Here is a 14,725-nt window from a genome sequence, read left to right as displayed (position 1 = left end):
GAGAGAGAGAGAGAGAGAGAGAGAGAGAGAGAGAGAGAGAGAGAGAGAGACTAGGAATTCTTTGTAACTTTTTAATGTCGCCATGAAACAAAAGCCAAAATACTCAGCCGTGACAGGAGATCGAAAATAATGCAGGACCTTCAAGATACAAGGACTGGCATGTTTTTGGTAGCAGAGTAGAATCTTGTAGTCAGTGTATTTGTTATAGATAATACAATATTTGTTCATTTTTACATCCCAATCTTCCCCTCTCCCTGAATGATCCTTTCAACAAAACCTCTCTTTCTTTCAGTCTTCCCATTTTCATATCTCTCCCATTTTCTTCTAGTAGTTTAGATCACCTTACATGTTGTTGTATTCCAGTGTTTCTTGTTTTAGACGTTTAAATAGTTTGTCTTTATTAATTACCATGTCAGCTAACATCTCAAAGTCCAGTTCTACCTAACAGCTCTTAATATCTCATACTTAAAGGACTCAAAAAGATTGAGTTTTTCTACCCTGGTGAAAGCCATTTCGGCACTGCAATAATGTAGCATTTAAATCCAAATGCTAAGTCAATTAGCATTCATTATCATTCTTTATTTGACTGAATATTTTGTAGTAATATTTGCCTCTTGAAGCTAAGGAAAAACTGCAGATGTGGGGATGACAGCAACATAGTAGGTTAGAATCCAATAAGAGTTGTAAATGGGGTCTAAATATTTTCAAAAAATAATAGTGTTTTGCTATTTTGCTACAGAAATATTCCTATTTGAATTTTCTTCTGGGTGGAGGGGTTACTGGTTTTGGGGGTTGGGGATGATGTAATCTTACATTTACTCAGGTATTTTCCTCTTGGAAGGAGGCACCAGGTGTGCAGGCAGGTCCGATGGCAGTTCATGTCCCTCCAGTTTCACTTTTATCAGGTGATTGGCCAACGCAAACTCCTCATCATCAAGCAACCCATCCTTATCGATGTCGGCCAGCTTCCAGATCTTTCCCAGCACCGTATTGGGCAGTTTTGACTTCACCATCTCCCTCTTGGCGTTGGCTCCGGTCACCTTCCCATTGACGGGAGACAATGTGTAGAAAATCTCATCGTAAGCAGGTTTGTCACGTGCGACGACCCAGTCGGCTTCGTCGATGCCTTCGCCGGCTCCTTCGCCGTACCCGTGACCAAACGGGCCGTCCCTAGTGCCGTCGAACGCACCGCCCTTCACGACTGGGTTGGGACGCTGGTTTTCTTCTTGGCGGACCAGAACCATTAAGCCAGCGATGTCGTGGGCCAGCATGTCCTCCACTGCCTCCAGGAGTTTGGGTTTCAGAGGCTGGAATTTGTTGAGATCCTGAGCTTGAAGTTGGTCCTGGAACAGATAATACAGAAAACAAGTGTAGGTGCCATCTATCTCAACTTTAATCTTGAAATCTACATTCCTTTGTTCTTTTCCATTTACCTGCATCTTCTTCAGATTAGGAAAATCTCCAGGTGATATCTGATGCTCTCTCTCTATGCGTTTGTAAATATCTCCCAGGCTGCCGATCAGTTCTTTCTTCTTGTTCTCCTTCCCAAACACAGAGGGCATGTCTTTCTTCAGCGCGCTGATAATGTAGGCATGGACCTGCATTGTGATAGAGAAAGCTCATTTACACAACAGCAAATTTACTGGGACAGCAAGTCATCCTCTTTTAAAGATCTGGTATTTAAAGTCAGAATCTTCAAGATTTCAATTGTGGTTGTGTTGGTGACACCTGTGGAAACCGGTGGTTCAAGTCCTAATAATACAAGTCCAAGAGTCATTTTGAAAGGACATTCATTGATCTCTGGGGGGAGGAAATGCTCTTAGTACAGCTACCTTGTCAGAAATACAACAGAACAACACAAGCACATGGATCTGTTTACATTGTTCCTTTTGATGTCTTTATAAATTATTTAGCAGTGCTTGTACAGATTTCACGCGCCATTTTCTGCGACTGTGCGAGATATTTTTGGGATAAGAGCTTTTGATAAATGGCTCACATGTAGCATCATGAGCAGCAGACTGCCTGGAGTCCGGGGACACTTAACATTGCTTTAAAACAGATTAGTCAAATAGTAAATTTCTAAGATTACCTTTGCTTTTAATATTCAACACAAGCAAAGTCATGGGAAAACCCATATTTATTATGTTGCTGTGGTGATATGTGTGCATTTCCCTGAATCCACCTTGTGTCCTTGAAGCTCATCACAAAACACACACACACTATCAGCTGTCAAACAGGAAAACGGCAGTCAACTATCTGTGTGTGTGTGTGTGTGTGTGTGTGTGTGTGTGTGTGTGTGTGTGTGTTGGGGTGGTGTGTGGTGTGTGGTGTGTGTGTCTTCGTCGTTGAACTAAACCATGCAGCGAACTGTCGCCACTTATACCCAACTTCCTGTCTGGAGAGGAAGCAGGAAACAATTCACTCAGGAGACTAGCCAATTTATCTGGTTCTATTTGTTCTGCGACAGTGACAAGCTTTTTCTGTCAAGGTTAACAGCTGGAAAGGACGGGAGAGTGAGTAAGGATGTAAGGATAAATGGAAGCCACCAAACCCACACCACACACACACACACACACACACACACACACACACACACACACTCTAAACACGTCAAATAACTTCCTCAGACAAAGAATTATCTCTTGCTCTACTTCCAGCTACAGCTGTGCCATTAGCACATTGTCTATCAGCGAGTGTGTGGGTACTTCTTCCACTGACCTTGGCTAGTCTTGCCCTCTTAATCAGATCGTTGAGTTTTCTAAGAGCTGCATTTCTCGGTAAAGACTGTATGTCCTTGAATAAGTCCTGTTCCTCTGCTTCAAATAGCTTCCTGTTGTCTGGAATCAACAGAGGGTGGGACCAAAATGACCCAATGTAGACGCGGATCACCTGTAAGTGAGAGAGACCAACAGAAAATCAAGACAGAAAATCTAGCTAACAGCATCTTATTTTTGACTATTTAGGGCAACATGCAAGCAACTACATTGATCAATATTGTCAGTCAATAACAAATAATACACATAAGCTCAATGGGCCTTTAGATAACAACTAGACACCAACTCCAAGAAAACTTCTCTCCTGAAATAAAGTCCCATTTTCCACAGAGAATTTTAGCAGGCAATTCAGTAATTTTAAAATATATTGTTTTATAAGGATGATATAAAGGCATAAGAATAGGTGCACTGTATCCACAACAAGCCTTAGGACAGCCATGGTGTTAAAACTTCTCTCTCAGCATACCGCATTTCCATTCATATTTTGTATAATTCATCATGAATTAAGGTTTTCTAGACATACACACAACTTCCCTTGCCCAAATTTATTTTGTCTGGCTACAAACTCCAAACAAGATGGGGGAACTTACAATGTATCTCCTGTTTACTATACCTCAGGGGTGTTGACTATTTTCCCCAGGGACCACATCAGGGCACCGTACACTCTCATCAACTGCTGGGTCTCTATCTGGTCAGCCTTGTTCAGCACAACCCTGGCAAAGAAAATCACACAAGAAAGATCAGTGATGGTGTTGACTGAATTGTACTTTGCATAAATATCCTGTAATTTTGATGAATGTACAAAGAGTAATTATTCACATGTCTGTTGTCTAGAGTTAGCCTTCTGTAAGTCAAACAATCCTGCAGTACCTGATCTTGTCTTCATGGTTCTTCAGGGCTTTTATCACATCGGAGAACTCATCAGAGATGTCCAGTTTGTGAGCGTCAAACAGTAATATGATCCTGTCCACTCGCTCTGCAAACCACTCCAAGACAGCCGCAAAGTCATAGCCTGAGACAATGAGGAGGACGTCGGGGTGTAAAATAAAAGGAAATGAAAATTAATATTGCAGATGAGGGACAGGAGGGTTTAGATGAAAAAAGATAATGTAAGAATAAGAGGTAATTAATTGTATATCCTTTTGACTTCCTGTTTATTTGCTCTCATCACATACTGGTATCAAAATAGCATTAAAAAGAAGCACTTAAACTTTTGAGGTATACGAGTCAGGGAGTTTTTATGTTGATGATCACCTGGACCTGAGCCATGAACTTCAACTGTGATGTTGCAATATTCCCAAGAGGAATCTATTACCGTGGCTTCAGGTCGTAGAAAAGGCAATAAGGACGCCCATATTACAACACGCTGAGAGAAAAGAATGTCTGTTTACAGATGGAGGCATCCTGCCAAGGATCAACAAAGTGGCTTTAAAAAAAAAAACTATTTTATTGTCTTATCTGGCTCTGATTGTTTTGTGTTATATGCAGTCATGTTAGTAATTAATACATAATTGAATGATGAATGGATGAGTGATTTCCTCCATAATGCATGAATAGTGAATGAAGGAATCAATGATTAAGTCAGGAGTACATCATTAACCTTGTTTGACTTTCTACTCCACTGAAGGACAAAACTGACTCCTACCTGGAGAAATTCCACAGTATATGACAGGAGAACAAAGAACAAAAGGACAGAACGAAGGATTAGTGAGCTAATATTTCAAACGAACACTGAAGGACACATAAGAGATGCAGTCCATGGTGAACCTGTTACAGCTGAGATTAGGGGACAAAAGGCATTTGCTGTCAATTGGCAGTAGGAAGAAGTAGCTTGATGTTAATACGGTGACTGTCAAACCAATTTTCCAAAGAGCTATGATGTGAAATGTTTTCTCCCATCAAATTGCAAACTAAATCTACAAGTGTTGCACATATTATGGCTTTGAATCTAAATCTGACTCTCACTGATTCACCTTCCTTCCTCACAAGGAAGCAGCCTCACAACACAGACTTGGCTGTGATCACGTTTCCCATTTAAACATTATCCCCACCAACTGCTGATATTACTACTGTGGCTGCCCTGCTGCTTCTCCCAGAAGAGGAATAGTTTATCCTCAAGGTGAATGATTTGGCTGGGTGTACATTTACTCTAATGTTAAATTGTAACGCTGACATGATGCCTCAAAGGCTCCTTTCCCAACAATTATAGACACCGATCACCTTTCAGAGCAAATGTTTTTGAGTGTTGTGTCAATAAGTCCTCCCTGGGATGAGAGTAAAAGTTTAGCAGCTGTAGCAATAAGTGTGTAAAACGTGGAAACTTGTTTGAGCTGCGTCTTTCTGCTGAGAGGAGACAGAGGACACACTGCTGCTTGAGCAAAGCTGTGGAGGGTTATGAGAGATTCAAACATTGATATTTTGAATTTTAGTGGATAATTCTTCAAATGAAGCACTTTTCACATGATATTGGGAAGAACAAGACAGAAGTTTAAAGCTCTACTATCAATAACAATGTTCATTACACTGTGAAAAACTGAAGATTTTCCTATCTGACCATAGAGGGGCGAATGCGTTGAAATTTGTCCTGACAGGGGTGTGAGAGTAAGGGTCAAGGGATTACAAATACACAACTACTGGGAGGGGCTCATGAATACCCACAATTCGTCTTTCTGGTTGTATAACTTATGTACAAAGGTAATATTTGGGCCTTAGAATGACACTAGCGTAATGCGTTTTGGTCATCAATTTTATTAAATGGAGAGGAATAAGAAAGTGTGTTTCAATATTTTCACCAATTTATTATTTTGTAAGCGGAAATTTTGGTTTGATGTTGGTAGAATGCTCAGGACTCCTCCTTTTCACCACATACTGTTGATTGTTTGAGATAAATAAATACAACATAAAAATCTAATCTTCTCAAGAATACAAGACTCCCAAAAAATGTCGCTAAAACAGATCCATTAGTTCTTGAGATACTGTGTGTCATTGACAAAAGTGTTGGTCAAGGGGGAATTCATCCTATGTTAGCAATTGCAAAAAGGTCGGAGGATCCCTGCATCCGGAAAGTTATTTTTGAAATATCTTGCCCTGGAAAGCCCGGAAGGAAGTAGACACTGTCTAAATTTAAGGACAAGTATTTTTCTCCCCAAACCATGTGAAAAGAGTCGGCCGAAGAACAGTGAACAGTCCATAAATTCTTCAAAGTATCGCTTTTAATTAGCATTTTTGCAGCTGTTTGATGCCCAGCTTTATTATCTACAATACCTCCATAATGACATCTATGTAGGCAGCTATAGCCTGACTCCTCATCTGGACACACACAAATAAATACAGACATTGTAAAGAATAAAGAATGAGACACAACATACAAATGAAGCATGAAAACATAGTACACAACATACAATAAACAAGTGGATGGAATTGGATGAAAAGAAAATGAACACAAAATCACGCACACGCACACGCACACGCACACGCTGTCCCCAGAGAAAACGCAGCCGTGGTGACTCAGTAGAAGTTAAGTTTAACTTGTAATTTTATATATCCAACAGACATTGACAGGGTGACACCCCACTGTGCTGTTTATTTGGTTTGACAACACGTTCATCGAGAAACTTTGACCAAACAAATAAAAAAAAAGAACGAAGTGGCAGTGGGTCTGTTCCAATTAAACTACTTTGAAATGTATGCAAAATCTGAAATTCTGTTGCTGCACACAGAGTTCACTCTCCATTATTTCTCAACAGAAAAGCTGCAGACAGAAACATTCTCATGACAAACATTAATCCAGACCCAACCCTGCTATGAAGTCATGTGCTGAACTCAATAACCAGAATATGTTTTGGGTTCTTATTTAGCCTTTGGAACTTCATAAAAATGTTTACATATTTCATTATATCAACACTTTAAATTCCATGATACTGTCCGTGCACAATATTTTCGGAACAACAGAGGAAATACTGCCTCGAGTGGGGATAGGAATTTAAAAAAAAAATAGTAGAATAGTGATGCTTATCATGGCATTGACATCCAAACTTCTAAGACTGTATAATCTGTTTTTGAGTGCAGGTAAATTCTACACGCTGTTGCAGTATAAAAGCATAATTACTACACAACATATTTAGTGTTCAGCAGTAGAATCAAGCGTGAATGCCAGCAGCCCTCAGTTTAGTGTGTGTTGTTGAATCATTTAACATACAAAACCTCCTTTCTTTGTGATACTGCATTCAATGATTAATGTAGTGTGGAAAAAGCCAGTAGAGTTGGGAGAAGAGAGACACAATCAATATGAGCCCCACTTGGCATAAGAAACCTCCAAACAACAACAACATTAACATTAACTGTAGAGTACTAACAAAGGGAGAAGCAGAGGGAAGAAGAGAGGGTGAATTATAGCTGTATTTCATTATCCCAGCCCTTTTGTTCATGTCAGCAGTTGGTATGGCAATACCAGCATTACGCTTTGGGAATGCCAGCCATGCCAGACACGTATAGACTGTAAGAAAGTCGGGAGGAATTCTTGTCAGCCTTTTACACCTAAACTCTTCTTCACACTGTAGGCTCTGCATTTAGTTAAACACCACGCCTGGGATCTGTCCACTGCTGGTTCACTCGTTTCAAAGTGTAGATAAGAAGTTTGATTAAGAATAACATAGCTTTATGTAATTATGTCATCTTTCAATCATAGATTGAAGTCTTTTACTTGCAAAAATATTTAAGTTTTAGAAAATTTCCGCTAGCCGAATTTCCTTTTCTGAGCCAAAGCTAAAGCATATGTGACTACTTGGACTTAAGTGCATGTTTTCTTAAATGTCCAGCGCTGTTTGTTGCACGGAAAGCAAATGTGCATTGTGTTGTTAGCATGTTTTGAAATCTGTACTGAACTGTACAGTTTTAAAAATAGTAAATCTGAACTATTTGCATGCATATATATATGTGTGTGAGAGAGAGAGAGAGAGAGAGAGAGCATTCAAAGCTTTTCTGTTTGTCGCAGCTTCCTGTTCCTGAAATGAATGAAGCATAATCCTCCTGATGGCTGAAAGCTAAAATAAACACACACACAGGAAATGCTGACATTGTAGTTCAGTGTGACTAGAGGGCTGAAGCTGAATGGGTCCAGTGGAACGAACACACACACACACACACACCCCAACACACCACCCCCACACCACCACCACCACACACACAACACAAACACACACACACACACACACACACACACACACACACACACACACACACACACACACACACACACACACACACACACACACACACACACACACACACACACACACACACACACACACACACACACACACACACACACACACACACACACACACACACACACACAACACAACACACACAAACACCCCACACACACACACACCACACACACACACACACACACACACACACACACACACACACACACACAAAAAAAAGAGTGTCTTACCTCGACTGATCCTCTGTTTCTCTCCTGACAGAATTCCTGGTGTGTCAATCACACTGATGCTTTCCAGCACTGGGTTAGGCAGTTGGGCACACACAAATCTAACACACACAGACAGACACACACAAAAGCAATGAGAGTTAAAAGAAACGGGACAGAAGTGTAAAACGTTTTAATAGCAAACATCATCCAACACCAGACCTCTCCCTCCCTCTCTCATCTATCTCTCTGTCTCCAGCTGTATAAATACTAACAGGTTAGCGGTGGTCCTCGCTCCCCCTAATCCCCACTGACAGCCAGCGTTACTGTCTCCTTTCAGATGTGGTCAGCCCTCACAGCGAGGACACTATCGCAAGAGTAAAGAGTTTTGTGTCACTTTTCCTTTTCCAGAAGGATGACTCTGCAACGATGACTGGCTTTCTCTCTCTCTGTGTTTCTCTCTCACATACACAGACAGCCATTAAAGAGAAAAGCCTGACCAGTGAGCAGAGGGAAATTCAATCACACAGGAATGTAGAGCTGTGGTGTGGATTCTCACTAGTTCTCTCCCTCTCTTCTCCACTGTTTTCCCCCTACATCAATAATACTTCACCACTTTGTGTATCCAGTACACCCCACACCCCCAAAGATATCTGAGAGCATCTGCCATCAACGTACATGTCATATATCGCTTTGTGAAAGTGTGCAGGTGTGTTAACCTGTTAAGGAATGCGTTTCCAAATGCGTTCAGCTTTCTGAAGGGCTTCTTGGGGTCAACCACTAAAGCGTTGCCGGGGATGACTCCTTCTGTATCGCCGTGCATAACCGCGATGAAAGAATCAGTGGTGGGTTCGGGGCCGATCCGCATTCCGGGAAAATCCTGCTCCAACAGGTAGCTGTACAATAGTTAGGATAGTATGACATAGCGTTACACAAAACAAGCCAAGAGAGGAGATGCTTTTGATAATGACAATGAACAATAGTGCACTGGGCATTGTGTAGCTAGCATACTGTAAGGCAACACCACAACAGATTAATACAACATCTGCATACGTATTACAGACATTTCATAAAAATACCTGACTGGGAGGAAAATTATGTTACTGTAAATGTATTAAGCATTCATGATATACAAGTTCTTCAATCATGGGTTCATGAGTCAAATATGGGTAATTCTACACTTCCACAACTGCTTGCAGTAACGGCTTTATATCCGTTACTGTAAATAATAATTTCTTTAACTGGATCCCTACTGTAGCCAGCAGGACAGATGTGCGTTACATCTGCAGGCTCCAATTTGAGTGTTGCAAGGCCTTTTGTTCTGGGAGGTAAAAAAAATAAATAAATCTAGATCTAAAATCACCAGAAAAAAGGTCTGCCTTGAATTAGAAGCTGCTGGAACAAAGATTAGGGGAATTTTAATCATCATGGGCTGGATGGCTGCTGAGCACAATATAAGCTCCAAACTCAGCAGCTTGAAATTTGATTTAAGTGTACTGTTGTGTGGCTTGTTGAGACAAAGATGGAGGTATGTGGCCTAAAAGCAGATTAAATGACCAAAAGGCTGTTTGCAGGAGAGACAGTGAGGTATTTAACCCCAACAGCATGGTGACTACTGTCAGTAGTGACGATGAGAGCATCCTGCTCTGGGACTGTGACATGCTGCAAACTAATGAAAATGGACAGAATAATAAAGAAGAAAGTGCAGCCACAGCTGTAAAACTTGGACTTACTCAAGTGTTCTTAAAGGACAATTACCAAAAAAACACATGTCTAAGAAAACAAGTCTGAACAAGAATTTGGTTGAGCTCTACCAGCGGTGACTAGAAGATATATACTAGCTTGCCAGGTGCTTGTTTTGCTTGTAGATGATGCAAAACATTTGAATGAGGTGAAAAAAAATTAAAGGGACAGACAACCAAACATAATGGTTTATACATGTATGTTTTTCTTTTCAAGAGACTTATAATAACTTCCCCCAAAAACTCCAATTTGTTAATGTATATTGCTGCAAATGGGTATCATACTACAAGTGATTATCTGTAAATTTTGCTATGGCAACACAGCTGACTTACATCTCATATGTTTTGAGGTGTGAAAGGTCCTCATCTGTCAATTCAGTGACATCACACATCACAAATGAAGATTAGTGTGTTTCTGTTGTTTCACAATCCCAACAATGTTGGCAGGCCATAAAGAAAAGTGATTAAGGCGAAGATTTACAGCTAAAAAGGACCCTACATATAAAGTGTGAGTGTGGGATGTGTATGTGTTTTTAACTGCTGCCAGATGTAAGGATGGTTCACTTATACATCTTCTCTACAATCACACACACACCTTGTCAAGCGAGTCAGCAGTGCCTGGTAGAGCTATCTCTCTGCAATCATGCATGTGGGGAGGTTGTGCAATGCATGTGCATCTAGCAGATTGTAAATTCCATATCATAAATACAGTGTGTGTGTGTGTGTGTGTGTGTGTGTGTGTGTGTGTGTGTGTGTGTTTGTGTGTGTGTGTGTGTGTGTGTGTGCAATCCCCATGTCAGCTCACATACCATCTCATCTCTCCCATTCTCTGCGTATGTTGTCAGAGAGATAAAAGTGTGAAGATTCACAGCACAGGCATCACTAACCCACGACCTCAAATTTACAGTTCATGAGGTTGCTCGGAATAATTTGCTCTTTAAAAGACTCAGAAAGTATAGTTTGGGACAAAAGTGGAAAGTCAATACATTTAATCTGACAGGCTCAGATTACAGAACTCTGAATAACAGCCGAAGAAGACGGACTGTATTACCCTCCACCAACATCTCTTGTCTCTCCATCCCATTTTCCTCCTTTTTTAGGTGCCACACTTATTCACATTTTATGACTTTTCTATTTCACATAAAAGGAAAATATAATTTCATAAAAATCATTATTGCAACTTTTACTTGTGACTTTTCAAAGACCTGCACAGCTCCCACATCTGAAGTCTGAGACCCTGTGATATGAAATGAAAGAGATGCTGACTAAGTGTTACTCAGCATTTTGTACATTCTGCATCTTACTGTTAAAACGTTAGTGTTGTTGGCTTAGACTGCTGAGTGGTGGGTGTTGGCATCAGAGAGAGAGAGAGAGAGAGAGAGAGAGAGATCGGTACTGTCCATCTATAGCAGGAAGTCACTAACAGCATCCTCTTTCTGGCTTTCAAAGGCTCCCCACTAATTACCTACTATGCTCTGCAAGTGTGTGTGTGTGTGTGTGTGTGTGTGTGTGTGTGTGTTGTGTGTGTGTGGTGGGTGTGTGTGTGTGTGTGTGTGTGTGTGTGTGTGTGTGTGTGTGTGTGTCAGAAGGGCAAGTCGTTAATCGCAGTCCTGCAGTTCAAAAGAGGCCCAACACCCAGCTGCTAATATCTCCCACTGTCACACTATACCAAAACCAGAGATACTGCAGGTCAGCTCTCACACAATTCTAAATACAAAACATACATTTTTATACTAAATAAGTTTATCTTATCTCTAAATTTAAGTAAAAAATAGGCATGTATTTGGCACCCTTGTCCAAAATTACTTTAAATGACCGAAAACTATTATTGATGAAAATATGACGGATCTGACATGATGGCTGTCCTGGTAAGAAAGAATACTTACGTTTGTTTTAAGCAAATGATCACTGCTTTTGCTTAATTTTTAACTTATACCCTGACGTGTAGGATGTTAAAATACACACACACAAGCTCACACAAAACCTAGATATTTACACATACCTTGACAGGGAGGGCTGCAGTGCAGGGCACGGGCTGCCTCCATATGTAAGTTGTCATGCCTGTGTGTGTTATGTTAGCTGTCATATGAACATTTTATGGATTCAATAAAACGTGCAAAGGTGTGGCTCTCTGCAGCTAGGCTGGGAGTGTTTTTGAGTGGCTGATTTTCTCGTTATTGTACTTCTTTGTTAATTTTTTACTGCATGAACTCTTCTTCCTCACTCTTAATGACAAACAGCTTGACTGCTGAAGCTGAGAGAGGGACAAGTCAGTTTGGGTGTGTCAACCTCTCCTTTTCTATCTTTCTGGTGGCCTCATGTGTTTGTGTGCGATTCCCCTTTGTGTGTGTGTGTGTGTTCTGTTTTTCTCACCGTATGAAGCTGGTCTTGCCGGTGGAGTACTGTCCCACCAGTAAGACCATGGGCTTGTTGTCAAAGTCTGCATCCTCCAGAGCCGGAGAGTGAAACTCATGAAACTTGTAGCTCTCCTCCAGCGGCAGGAGTTTGGTTTTGTAGAGCTTCTTCAGTCCCTCACTGACGGTCTGAAAGACCTCCGGATCCTTCTTCCTCCGGTCATCGCTTCCAAGCCAGCTGAACATGATTGCTAGTTGCTTGTTGTTAAAGCCTTTGATGAGTGTAACTGGTCAAAGATGTTGTTTGTCACTTGTGTCAGCTTATTTTGTTGTTGACTGACTGTTAATTATCTATCCTTGAGGTATCGGTCAGATACTCTTAAGGTTAAGCTGAAAGAGATTTCCTCACATTTAAGACAAGAAGACAAAGCAAATATCTAATTTATTTAAAAAAAAACAAAAAAAACACAACTTAAGATCCACCTTTAAATCCTCAAAAAGTATAGTAGCCTACAACACCCTAAAAATAAATCTATTATTTTGCTGCAAAAAAGATTAAATCTCTTTAAAACGTCTGTTTTGGAAAATCTAAAGATCACACATCAGTCTCAAGAAAAATGTATATAGATGAAATAACAGTTAAAGTCAGTCTGTCTGTCTCTCGTACTACAATAGAATGGGTGAAGACTGTTGTTATTGATGATATTGAGGGATGTTATAATCCAGCTGAAGGAAAATTTAAGATTTTTGTCTCCGTTAATGTCTACAACGGAAATCCAAACTGTTGTATATTTTAATCAGAATTTAAACCTGACCCTTTAAATGCACTCTCATCATGCAACGTTAGTCCATCGGTCGTCCCAGGCCAGGCCACACTTGCTCCCGGGCCCAAAAAAACCCCACTGCATTCAATAAGTTTGGTTTTGTTTACCAATCTATATCAGCCAGTTAAATCATTCCGCTCGTGCACAACATCACGTTACCGCTATTCAGTCTGGTCCAGCAGCTAGCACAGGAATCCCAAAAATGATGCACCGAGCTGCTGTCAGAGCTCGAGCAGCGTTATTGTTCAACCGCTCTTCTGCCCACAGAACCACCCAGGACCAACAGTTATTTCTCTCGTTTTTGTGTTAAAAAAATAAAAGGAGCCTGTTTTGCTAGTGATAAAGGCTATTTTCTGTCATAGCACTGCGCTGAATGTAGCAGCAGCTGACGTCCTGCAGCTCAATTTAAATGCCGAGTCGAAGGAAACCCGAGCCCGGCGGAAGTGCCCAACGGTGGGCAGTCCGACACAGCCGCGGTCCCGCCCAGTGATGCGGGCGCTGAGGCTTGAAGCTGGGCAGGACGACGCCATGATGGATGAGGTGAGATGGGAGGAGATGCCGTTGAACGATAGCGCGCCACCTTAAGGTTAATATTTTGTTCATTGTCTACAAGTCAGTGTCCTTTACTTTTGGTGACCACTTCCCAAAACTACAAAAAATATTATCCAAATATTGCTGTCAGCAGCGTACATTTACTAAAACAGCAATTAATGAATAAGATATTGCCAAGCTAGGCTACTATGGAGTATATTTTAGAGTTTATTGCTACCTTCATACTTCAGTAGCTACACTTCTGAGGAAACAATTGTACTTTTTACTACTTTTATTTTAAAACTGTTAGCATACTATTTACTGTGCAGATTCCGATTAGCAATAGGCCTACACAATATAATTAAAACATTTATGAAATGTATTGTAATAGATTAAGCAACCCAACAGTATACAATCAAAATTAGCCCCACTTTTATCAGATGGAACATTCAAATTAGGATAACACATATGCATCAATAATTATAATATGTCATATTCTGAAATGGAACATTTTGCAAAATTAATATTTTGGTTCTTTGAGTACTTAGTTTACTTTTAACAGTTTTGTACTTTTACTTAAAATATTTTAATGCAATTTTTTTAATGCATGGCTGTAAATGGCTTTCCACACTGTTATATTATTACTTATAAACAATCTGAGTACTTGTTCCACCACTTCTGGTCAGTGATGGACTACTTTACACATTGATCTTTGTTGAATATTCAAATTTTGTGCATTTCACTAAATTTTATTCGAAGGCAAATATTGTATTTGTTTCATTTTTTACTTTACTGTATTATACGTGAGTGTTAAAAGAACCCTAGGGTTGACCCTGCTGTTGTCGTTGGGTCATATTTGACCCCTTTAAATAAATGTCTACATCTGAAATATGGGTTTCTTTTTAACCAAATTCCCCCCAAAAATGGATTGGATTCCTTACAACGCTCTTTGCAAATACAATTAATTACTTTCATTCCTTTGATCTGAACTATTTGTCAAAATAATTCATAATTTCTGTTTTTTTTAACTCAAATGTTAGGTATAATTCTATATAAATGAGGGTTA

At 40.2% G+C, this 14,725-nt stretch overlaps 1 protein-coding gene across 2 annotated transcripts in view; it reads right to left on the bottom strand.

Annotated features, from left to right (window-relative positions):
* Window positions 1–14,725, bottom strand: part of ehd3 (EH-domain containing 3) — a 21,400-nt gene continuing 6,675 nt past the window's right edge. Inside the window, exons 1-9 of one of the 2 annotated variants that reach the window (XM_032542699.1) lie at window positions 12,712–13,590; window positions 12,324–12,632; window positions 8,928–9,104; window positions 8,233–8,330; window positions 3,645–3,786; window positions 3,388–3,487; window positions 2,719–2,889; window positions 1,434–1,598; window positions 1–1,343 (exon numbers count right to left, since the gene is read on the bottom strand). In XM_032542699.1, coding sequence (XP_032398590.1) covers window positions 816–1,343; window positions 1,434–1,598; window positions 2,719–2,889; window positions 3,388–3,487; window positions 3,645–3,786; window positions 8,233–8,330; window positions 8,928–9,104; window positions 12,324–12,550 — 1,608 coding nt within the window. In that variant the 5' untranslated portion in view covers window positions 12,551–12,632; window positions 12,712–13,590 and the 3' untranslated portion in view covers window positions 1–815. Of the gene's footprint in view, window positions 1,344–1,433; window positions 1,599–2,718; window positions 2,890–3,387; window positions 3,488–3,644; window positions 3,787–8,232; window positions 8,331–8,927; window positions 9,105–12,323; window positions 12,633–12,711; window positions 13,591–14,725 lie in introns of those variants that run through there. The other variant, XM_032542700.1, reaches the window with a different exon arrangement.

This window comes from Etheostoma spectabile, chromosome 18 (assembly GCF_008692095.1).
Source record: "Etheostoma spectabile isolate EspeVRDwgs_2016 chromosome 18, UIUC_Espe_1.0, whole genome shotgun sequence".
NCBI lineage: Eukaryota > Metazoa > Chordata > Actinopteri > Perciformes > Percidae > Etheostoma > Etheostoma spectabile.
This window is presented reverse-complemented; position numbering and strand designations above follow the sequence as displayed.